The 11,456-nt window shown below is 41.2% G+C and overlaps 1 protein-coding gene across 2 annotated transcripts in view; it reads right to left on the bottom strand.

The window, feature by feature from the left end:
* Window positions 1-5,455: 5,455 nt before the first annotated feature.
* POLD3 (DNA polymerase delta 3, accessory subunit) overlaps window positions 5,456-11,456 on the bottom strand; it is a 61,307-nt gene continuing 55,306 nt past the window's right edge. The window contains exon 12 of one of the 2 annotated variants that reach the window (XM_066368549.1): window positions 5,456-7,542. In XM_066368549.1, the coding sequence (XP_066224646.1) occupies window positions 7,340-7,542 (203 nt within the window). In that variant the 3' untranslated portion in view covers window positions 5,456-7,339. The remainder of the gene's footprint in view (window positions 7,543-11,456) is intronic. The other variant, XM_066368540.1, reaches the window with a different exon arrangement.

Here is an 11,456-nt window from a genome sequence, read left to right as displayed (position 1 = left end):
TTATTTGGTGCAGATTTCACATTTCCATCGTCTTTTGTTGCTTTCCTATGACCGGTCAAAAGTGCACCATGATTTTACGGACACACTGTATATCCTCTTCAATTTCTTTTGTGTGTGTGTGTGTGTGACAGAGACAGAGAGACAGACAGCAGGAAGGGAGAGAGATGAGAAGCATAAATTCTTCCTTGTGGCACCTTAGTTGTTCATTACTTTCTCATATGTGCCTTGGCTGGGGGGCTACAGCAGACCGAGCGACCCCTTACTTGAGCCAGTAAGGGGTGAGTCTTGCTCCAACCAGATGAGCCCACACTCAAGCTGGCGACCTCGGGGTCTTGAACCTGGGTCCTCCACATTCCAGTCCGACGCTTTATACACTGCGCCACTGCCTGGTCAGGCTCAATTTTTTAAATAGCTTATGCCTTTCACCTCTTTGGTTAAATTTATTCCTAGGTATTTTAATCTTTTTGATGCAGTTATAAATGGGATTATTTTCTTCTGATCATTTGTTATTGAAGCATAAAAATGCAACTGATTTCTGAATATTTTGTATTCTGCTACTTTACTGTATTCTAGTAGTTTTTTGGTGGAGTCAGTTCTGTATATAGAATCATGTCATCTGCAAATAGTGATTTTCTTACGTCTTTCCAATTTGGATGCCTTTTTAAAATTTATTTACTTTTGTCTGATTGCAATGGGTAGTATATCCAATACTATGTTGAACAGAAATGGTGATAGTGGGCATCTCTGGCTTGTTCCTGATCTTAGAGCTTTCAGCTTTTCACCATTGAATATTGGCTGCTGTTTGTCATATGTAGCCTTTATTCTGTTGAGGTTCCTTCTATATTTATTTTGTTGAGAGTTATCATAAAAGGATGTTGAATTGTCACATGCTTTTTCTGAATCTATTAAGATGACTATATAATTTTATCCTTGATTTTGTTGATGTATCAGTATCATGTTAACTTACCTCAGATATAGAACCATCCTGTGTCCCTGAAATAAATTCCACTTGATCATGGTATATAATCCTTTTGATGTATTGTTGAATCCAGTTTGCTAAAATTTTGTTTAAAACATATGCATCTATGTTCATCAAGAATATTGGTCGGTAATTTTTTTTTTTTTTTGTAATGCCTTGGTCTGGTTTTGTTATCAAGGTAATGCTGGTCTCAAAAATGAGTCTGGGAGCCTTAGCACCCTTCAGGTTTTTAGAATAGTTTAATAGGTGGGCTGACCTGTGGTGGCGCATTGGATAAAGCATCGATCTGGAATGCTAAAAGTACCAGTTCAAAACCCTGGGCTTGTCTGGTCAAGGCACATACGGGAGCTAATACTTTCTGATTCACCCCCCCTCAAATGAATAAAGAAAAAGATTTCTGTTTAAGAATAGGTGTTAATTCTTCTTTTGTCGTGGCCAGGTAGCTCAGTTCATTAGAGCATCATCCCAATACACCAAGGTTGTGGGTTCAATCCCCAGTCAGGGCACATACAAGAATCAACCAATGTATGCATAAATAAGTGGAACAACAAATTGATGTTTCTCTCCCTCTCTAAAAAAATAAATTAAAAAAATTTTAGAGTACTTTGTTAAATATTTGGTAAAATTCACCTGTGATGCTACAAGGTCCTAGATTTCTGTTGGGAGTTGTGTGTTTTTGTTTTTTTTTTGTTGTTGTTGTTTTGAGAGGCGGGGAGGCAGAGAGACTCCTGCATGTGCCCTGACTAGGACCCACCCACAAGCCCCCTTACCCAGCGATGCTCTGCCCTTCTGTTGCTCCGTTTCTCAGTGACTGAGCTATTGTATTTTAGTGGCCAAGGCAAGGCCATAGAGCCATCCTCAGCACCTGGGGCCAATTTGTTTGAACCAATGAAGCCATGGCTGTGGGAGAGGGAAGAGAAAGGGAGAGGGGTAGAGAAGCAGATGGTCACTTCTCCTGTGTGCCCTGACCAGGAACTGAACCTGGGGCATGCACACGCCAGGCAAATGCTCTACCACTGAGCCAACAGGCCAGGGCGAGCATTTTTTTATTTTAGGCTCAATTTCATTAGTCGTTATTGGTCTTTTTGGATTTTTTGTTTCTTCCTGATTCAGTGTTAGAAGATTGCATGCATCCAGGAATTCATCCAGTTCTTCCATGTTGTCCAATTTGTTGGCATAAAAGTGTTCAGTGTTTTCTTATATTCCATTGTATTTCTATGGTGTCAGTTGTTACTTTTTTTTTAAATTTAAAATTATTTATTTATTTATTATTTGTTTTTACAGAGACAGAGAGAGTCAGAGAGGGATACAGGGACAGACAGACAGGAATGGAGAGATGAGAAGCATCAGTCATTAGTTTTTCATTGCACATTGCTACACCTTAGTTGTTCATTGATTGCTTTCTCATATGTGCCTTGACCGTGGGCCTTCAGCAGACCAAGTAACCCCTTGCTGGAGCCAGCGACCTTGGGTCCAAGCTGGTGAGCTTTTGCTCAAACCAGATGAGCCCGCGCTCAAGCTGGTGACCTTGGGGTCTCGAACCTGGGTCCTTCCGCATCCCAGTCCAACGCTCCATCTACTGCGCCACCGCCTGGTCAGGCAGTTGTTACTTCTCTTTTCAAGTTTATAGTTGAACTCTCTTTTTCTTGATGAGTGTGGCTAAAGGTTTATCAATCTTATCTTTTTAAAGGGCCAGCTCTTGGTTTTATTGATCCTTTTTTTTTTTTTTTTTACTATTTTGTTTATTTCTACTTTGATCTTCATTTCCTTCCTTATATTCACGTTGGGCTTTGTTTGTTGTACTTTTTTAGTTTCTTTAGTGTAAGGTTAGATTTTTTTGTTGTTGTTTCATGAGGTAGGCCTGTAGTGCTATGAATTTTCCTCTTACAACTGTTTTGGCCATGTCCCATAGATTTTGGATCATTGTGTTCTCCTTTTCATTTGTCTCAAGGTATATTTTGATTTCTTCCTAGATCTATTAACCCACTCATTGTTTAGTAGCATGTTATTTAAGCTCCACTTGTTTGTGTTTTTTGGTTTTCTTAAAAATTGATTTCTAGTTTCATGATTTTGTAATCAGAGAATATGCTTGATATGCTTTCAGTGCTTTTTAAATTTATTGAGACTTGTTTTGTGACCTATCCTGGTAAATGTTCCATCTGCACTTGAAAAGAATATATATTCTGCTGCTTTGGTGTGAAATGCTCTAAAGATATCAGTTAAATCCACTTGGTCTAATGTGTCATTTAAAGTTGCTATTCCTTGTTCCTTATCTATTATATATTTTCTGTCTGGAAGATCTACCCATTGATGTCAAAGGGGTATTTAAGTTCCCTACTATTACTGTATTATAGTCAATCTCTCTCTTTATGTCTATCAATACTAGCTTTATATATGTACGTGCTCCTACATTGTGTGTAAATGTTTACAAAAGTTACATCCTTTGGTTGATCTCTTTATCATTATAAAATGCCCTTCTTTGTCTCTTGTTACAGCTTGGTCTCCAGCAGGCCTCACTTAGCCACAATCCCTGCTGGTTTTCACAGCAATTTTTGTGGGGACTTTTCTTCCTGGCATGGGGAGACAAGTGTGGGACAGGGACCCCACCCCTTGGTGCTTTGAGGGAGGTCTCTGAAGCCAAGATATCCCTTCTGTTTCTCAACCATCAAACCATGGGTATGGGACCTGCCATTTCATGTCCCTGTCCCTTCTACCAGTTTTGACATGGCCTCTTTCTTATATACAGTGTGTCCGTAAAGTCATGGTGCACTTTGACCGGTCACAGGAAAGCAACAAGATGATAGAAATGTGAAATCTGCACCAAATAAAAGGAAAACCCTCCCAGTTTCTGTAGGGTGATGTGGCAGCATGTGCGCATGCACAGATGATGACGTAACACTGTGTATACAGTGGAGCAGCCCACAGCCATGGCAGTCAAGATGTGGACGGTACAGAGGAAAGTTCAGTGTGTTCTGTAGCTCCCTAAATTTGAATCCGTGACCAAAGTGCAACGTGAATATTGGCACATTTATAATGAAGCGCCACCACATAGAAATAACATTACTTGGTGGGATAAGTAGTTGAAGGAAACCGGCAGTTTGGTGGAGAAACCCCGTTCTGGTAGGCCATCAGTCAGTGACGAGTCTGTAGAGGCTATACGGGATAGCTACCTAAGGAGCCCTAAAAAAATCTGTGTGTGAGGCCACATCAAACTGCGCTGAATAGGTATGAAACTGGGAGAGTTTTCCTTTAATTTGGTACAGATTTCACATTTCTATAGTCTTTTGTTGCTTTCCTGTGACCGGTCAAAAGTGCACCATGACTTTACGGACATTCCTATAAGCATTACTTATAGAAATGCTGTTCAGCTGGTATTCAGGTGGTTCTCAATGAGAATCAACTTGTTCTCCTCTTATAAAGTTCTTCACTTGGACCTCATAGTCTTCAAATAAAATCCAGACTCCTTAGTAGGACTCCCAACTTCAGTTCTCAATTGGTCTTCCTCCCTATTCCTAAATTCAATAGTCCATTTTCTCCCCAAAGCCATTTGCCTCTGCCTGGGAAACCTTTCAGTTCTTCTCTGCTACCCATCTTTCAAAAAACTGCTTGGCTTCCTCCCCTCCTGAAGACTTCCTCCACACCTACCCTCCAATGAGCTCTCAGAGGGCCTGTGCTTATTTGTCACTGCACGCTCACCATGACACTATACTTTTATTTTACTTGCTTGTCTTTTTCACTAGATCCTGAGGACAGTGACAAATACTAGGGTTCTATTATATCCTCTAGTTCCTGGGTCAGAGTCCTGACACACAGTATGCACAATAAATGTTTTCATGAACAGTAAATATAGCCATCTATAAATCTCACTTTCAATAGGCACATATCTGTCTAAAACCTTTGGAAAATTGGACAAGTGTCTTCCCCCTTTGACCACATTTATAGCCAGATTGACTCTGAAGGAGTATAATATCTAGGTCATTTCCTTGATAACGTTTCAGGAAGTTGGTAGCTAACTGCATCATTTATGACATCAGGAAACCACCATTAGTAGAACACCTATGTGCTGCCACTGTGTACTAAATTTATGCTCTGTATACATTATTACTTCAGTCTTGGCAATCCATGGTAATTCTTTTTAGCTCTTTTTTGGTAAAGAACCTGAGAAAGGAATTTGCCCAAGGTCACACGGCTAGCAAGTAATGAAGCCAAACTAATACAATGTGCAAGATCAGGACTAGATTTTCTTCTAAATGAACTAAAAAATGAGTTTGGCTGGAACTAAGATTTCCCACAGGGCTGAAAAAATGATGAAGGCAGCAAATAACTTGTCTATCTCAGACTATGGGTATGCAATTTTAACAATATAAACTAAAAACCAGTCTTGTTCCTGTTCAGTTTAAATAACTGCACACACTCTTGCCATCCTGTCAAAAAACAGACTCATCAGACATTCAGTTTGAAGAACTATTTTAAAACAAATTCTCAAATTTATTTAACTCATGGGATAACACGGTAGTTTTGTATAAAAAGAAAAACTACAGCCACCACTTACTAACTAAATCTTGCAGACAGCTCCGGTGCAGGCAGCATATTGGAGACAGTGATCACAGGATCACTGTCACAGGATTTGCATTATCCTTTCAACCAGCACCAGAGGTTTTCAATTCAAAATTTAGTTTACTAGAGATTTCAGCATCGTCATTATAATAAAAAAAGAGTTGATTTATTTTCCATTTCTATTTAGAAAAACAACTAGAGGAAATGACAGAAATAACCATTTAAAGGGGATTTCTCTCCAGAAATTTTTTATAAAGATTTAAGTCCAGGATTTCCGTGTTTTTATCCATCCATTTAAGATCAAAAAATAAAAGGGGGGCAGGGCAGTTGGGAATATGTCAACCTTTACTGAGCTTGCTACACAAAGCGTCTGCCTTTACAAGTCCTAGGTGTCATTCTCCAAACCTCTGGGCTTGAGCAAGTCCATGGGTGCCTGGCTAAAGAGCCCTTGGTGACAGCCGCTCTTAATCCAAGGCCATCACAATACTAACTTTAAACAGTAAATGCCAGCTGTATCACTCAAGACACACACCAGGCTGAGATGGAAAGAAGTCAGACATCCCTTGACGGTTCATAGTGAGTCAGACCAGCAGCCAAGTCTGTGTTCCTTTCCCAAGTGCACCGTGCAGATCACTGCCACACCACCTCTGTTCATGGAACTCACTGTCCAGCCATAATGGAAGCTGCTTAAAAGTTACCACTGGAATAGATGATTTTCCTTAAGTAACAAATGAAAATATTTAACAGCAGTTTAGACCTACTAACAACTCAGTATCTCTTTCTCTTCTTGGGGAACTTGTACTTTTAGGCAAATGGAAGAGTTAAAAATATAGAGGACCAACATCTATATTGCAATTACGTGCTTTTCTCTCTTCCTCATGACCTTCCTGGAAAATTGTTTCTGAATGTCCAGCTTCCTTAAGAAGAAACTTAACTTACATACTGCATGTAGGAAAAGATTTCTCTTTTAAAAAGCCTTCATTTCCTTGTATGAGTTACACTCTCTACTATTGAGAGTGGGAAAGAGAGGAGACAAAAATCACAAAGAGCATTATGAAGCACACCCTGTGTCAGCCACACAAGTCCTTTAACATTGTCATTGCTGACGCTAAGTCATTTCTGGTGACGTTGAATAACATGTCTATTTGTGCTTTTCCCTGACCAGTAATTGTAAAAGTCTAGAGACCTTTTATGAAAGGAGTAGAACACAACGTGCTGGTGTGTAGCCAGGTGTCAGTATACTTTATAATGGAGGAAAAGAGGATTACAGGGAGATTTTTGTTTCAGGTTTTAGTCCAACCAAGATTTAAAAGACTTATAGAAAACGGTCTCACACGGAATTCTTTGTGGGGAAAGGATGATAAGGGGAGTGGTAACACATCCAGTAAAATTCAGAAATAAAAAAACACCCACGAATCCATAGAATACTACAAAACAAGGACGAATACTCCCTGAGCCATACGCGGATCGGGCACAGGGTAGCCACTAATGGCTTCATCTGATAATTCTGAAACCTGTTCCAATTTTTTTTTTCTGGAGTACATTCTTCTGGACAGGTCAAAGATTGTGCTTAAAAAGTGTCATGAGAAGGTAAGAGCTTTTTAAATATCTTTTAACTCTTGCTTCCAGATGATTTCCTTTTGGTTGTAAACCAGTAGTACAAACCTTACCAGATCAGATGGTAGAACAGTCTTCTGATGTAGGTGAGGTGAGGCGCTGGAGGAACTTACACAGTAAGCGAGTTTGTATGTCTTGGTCTTTTCCCTGACCACTCCACATCTCTGACCTAACAGAGATGGCAGTTCATTTCTTCTGGAAGAAGCCAGTAATGGACACTTGTCTATTGCCTTTACCCAGAGCAGCAGTCCCTTTCCTGGGGCCCTTTCGTTCCTCTTTGGATTCTTTTTTCACAGTCATTACTGCAGGTCTGTGTATGGAAGATGTCTTCATCTTAAGTTCCTCTTCACTATCTGTGCAGGATTCACTTTCATAGACTTTTTCAGTCACTGGTAGAAGAAAGGAAAAATGGAACATGAGTAGGTTGAGTCATTTAGAATACTATTCTCTCAAGAAAACAAGATGTCTTGTTCACCAGATCCCCCAGGCCTTTTGATCAAGGAAGGTGTGCTCATCTACTACCAATGTTTTCTCCCACAGGGAGAGCAGATCCAGCCTTACATGGGATGTATGTGGTATTCTGAGCTCCCACAGCCTCTAGTTGGGGCTCAGAATAATCAGTCCCCCTTATTCTCTCACTGCTATGTCCCATGCTTTTAAACAGGCCTTTATCATTTGACTGCCCAAACCCTGCATTTGGGTCCTGCTCTATGCTAATTTCCCAAGCTTTAATTGGTGCCTATCTCCACTGCTCATTTTCCTGGTCTTAATCTCTACTCTATTTGCTGATTTCCATCCTGTCTAGCCAGGCTCATTGCCAGGAACTCTATCTCAATGCTGATGTCTCCCACTCTCGGTACATCCTAAGTACAGAGGATTGGTGACAAGTTACTCAATTGTTTGGTTTTTAGTTTTGAATGAATGCTAATTATCCCAAGATTTACCAACGGTATTATACATCATGAAGATAACTGTCCCAAGCAAACTCTATCAGATGACAAACTTGATCGTTTTAAGCAGGGGTCCCCAAACTTTTTACACAGGGGGCCAGTTCACTGTCCCTCACACTGTTGGAGGGCTGGACTATAAAAAAAACTATGAACAAATCCCTATGCACATTGCACATATCTTATTTTAAAGTAAAAAAATAAAATGGGAACAAATACAATATTTAAAATAAAGAACAAGTAAATTTAAATCAACAAACTGACCAGTATTTCAATGGGAACTATGGGCCTGCTTTTGGCTGAGATGGTCAATGTCCGCTTCCATATTTGTCACTGCTAGCTGTAACAAGTGATATGACGCGCTTCCGGAGCCGTGACACATGCGTCCGGCGTCACCAGCAGTAGTACAGTACGTGAGCGACACCGCCAATGAAAGAGGTGCCCCTTCTGGAAGTGCAGCAGGGCCGGATAAATGGCCTCAGGGGGCTGCATGCAGCCCGCGAGCCGTAGTTTGGGGACCCCTGGGTTTTTTTTGTTTGTTTTTTGTATTTTTCTGAAGCTGGAAACGGGGAGAGACAGTCAGACAGACTCCCGCATGCGCCCGACCGGGATCCACCTGGCACGCCCACCAGGGGCGATGCTCTGCCCACCAGGGGGCGATGCTCTGCCCCTCCGGGGCGTCGCTCTGCCACGACCAGAGCCACTCTTGCGCCTGGGGCAGAGGCCAAGGAGCCATCTCCAGCGCCTGGGCCATCTTTGCTCCAATGGAGCCTCGGCTGCGGGAGGGGAAGAGAGAGACAGAGAGGAAGGAGGGGGGGTGGAGAAGCAAATGGGCACTTCTCCTATGTGCCCTGGCTGGGAATCGAACCCGGGTCCCCCGCACGCCAGGCCGACGCTCTACCGCTGAGCCAACCAGCCAGGGCCTGGGAACCCCTGGCTTTAAGGAAGGACAATGATAAAATGAGAAATAGTCACCAATTCTCTTATTCCCTATTAGCCAAAGGCATATGTTACTTTTTTTTCTGCCAATAACAATCACTGAAACGTTTGCCTAATGAAAACTTTGAAAAGCATTATACTACTGAGCAGTCAATATAAGGAAGCCCAAACACAGACAATGGTTCCCAACAACGATATCACTGAACTGACGAGGGTGTCTTTCCAGTATTACTGCACTACATACACCAAGCACAAGAAACAGAACAATGCCAACTTCCTGTAACTTTAGAGAGCTGAAGCAGCTGTATAACTAATGTCATCTAAATTCTTTCTTCTCAGCCTTTCTGGTTGCAGCAAGTGATGGAGAAACAGTAAAGAAAAACATCTTTTCTTAACTGAACAGAATAACTCAATATGCATAATAAATGCTAAAATGATTACAGTGAAAGTATTTTTTTCTCATTTAAGAACAATAGTAGTTGTTTTTTGTTTTTTTAAGTGAGAGGAGGGGAGATAGACTCCCACATGTGCCCCAACCAGGATCCACCTGGCAACCGCTGTCTGAGGGTGATGCTCGAATAAACTGAGGTATCCTCAGTGCCTGAGGCCAATGCTCAGACTAACCAAGTTATCCTCAGCACCCAGGGCCAGCACTCAAACTATCTAAGACACTGGCTGCAAGAAGAGAAGAGAGAGAAAAAGGGGAGAGGAAAGGAAGAGAAGATGGTCACTTCTCATGTGTGCTGACCAGGGATTGAACCTGGGACATCTGCAAGCCAGTCTGATGCTCTATCCACTGAAACAACTGGTCAGGGCTGAACAATGATAGTTTTAAACTCTTAATTATTGGTCATTTCTAATAAAATATATTACTTAAATTGTTCTAGAGGCATAGGCATTTGAATCAAATCTATCCATGTTCTAATACCTAGTCTGCCATTTATACAAATTTTAATGTGCATCAGAATTACCTGGAGGGCTTGCAAAAACACATTGCTGGTCTCTGATTCCAGAGTTTCAATTTCAGTAGGTCCGGGGTGGACCTGAGCATTTGCTTTTCTAACATGTCTGGGGATCTGATCTTGAGCATGACTTTTCTACCCCCAAGTCCCCTAAAGTGGGGATAACACTGCCTCACAGAATGTACAGGTGCACCTAGTCATCTTTGGCAAGTCCCCTTCACTGCTAGTTTTTCCCTCACAGTGGCCACGCTGGAGGTCAACTGGCTACTGCCACTGCAGCATTCCTTCACTTATTCCCTCCAATGCTACTAAGGTTGCGCAGTTAACAGTCTCCTCCCTAAGAGTTCCCAGGATTTGTCATTACCTTCTAATGCTTAGAATTTACTTTGCTGACTCCTACCAACTTAGAGGCTAAAAACACTGATTAGCCTTATACATATATTAAGTGTTCTCAGAGGCTTTGCTACTCAACTTCGTTCCACAGACCAGAGGACATTAGAATCTCCTGTGAGATCATTAGAAATGCAGCCTCTCAGGTCCTCCCCCAGGCCTACTGTATCAGAAGTTGAGTTTCCACAAGATACTCAAGTAATGCATATGCTCAGCAAAGTTTGAGAAATGTTGCTCTAAAATACAGAATTTCCTTGATATACCTATTAGTTCAGCAATTACAGTCCTACATCATCATCCCCATCTTGTACACAACTTCAAAAGCATTATGTAACTGGTTTACTGGAACAAAATTGTGAGCTGTTATTTACTAGTACATATCTCAAAGTCTGAGTTAAGTCTGAAGAGCCTATAGACACAGAAATGACTTACTAATTTGGTGGTATAGACTTGCTCCTTCATAAGCTATATTCTGTATTCAAAGGGCAGCATGTCTATAATATTAAATTTCAGCATCAATTAACTCATTATTTCATTACTCATTAATGAAACTACTCAATGCCAATTTTGCACAATGCACTGCTTGGGGGGAGGAATGGAGTTAAAAACCAGTCAGGGCAGCACCAAAAAAATTTCTTAAGCAGCACACTTAGCATACCTTCCAAGTTCAAAGGAGCATTACATTAAAAACTTTGGCTGCTTCAAACTACAGGACAAAGGAGATTTCAATTTAAAAATACAAGATCTTTATTTCAGCTGAACAGCATGCCACTTTTCTGAGATGCCATTTAAAAAGGCCCAGTCTGCATGGGTAACATCAGAATTCTTTTCATCAACTGCTTTAGAAATCTACCTTGTCCAGAAGTCCACCAAAAACTTATCTCAAGGGCCCAACTCCCCTACCCTGCAGCAAATTCACAAAAAGGGAAAGATCAGCTTTTTAAGCCCACAGGCCAACTCTGATCCAGCACAGGACAGGGCAAGAGCTGTGCTGATATATCTGGAACAATCTGAGCAGAGAGAGGAAAGCAGATCTCTTGTTGGCAACAGGAGCCAAGATTCATT

This window comes from Saccopteryx leptura, chromosome 1 (assembly GCF_036850995.1).
Source record: "Saccopteryx leptura isolate mSacLep1 chromosome 1, mSacLep1_pri_phased_curated, whole genome shotgun sequence".
In the NCBI taxonomy this organism is placed as follows: Eukaryota; Metazoa; Chordata; class Mammalia; order Chiroptera; family Emballonuridae; genus Saccopteryx; species Saccopteryx leptura.
This window is presented reverse-complemented; position numbering and strand designations above follow the sequence as displayed.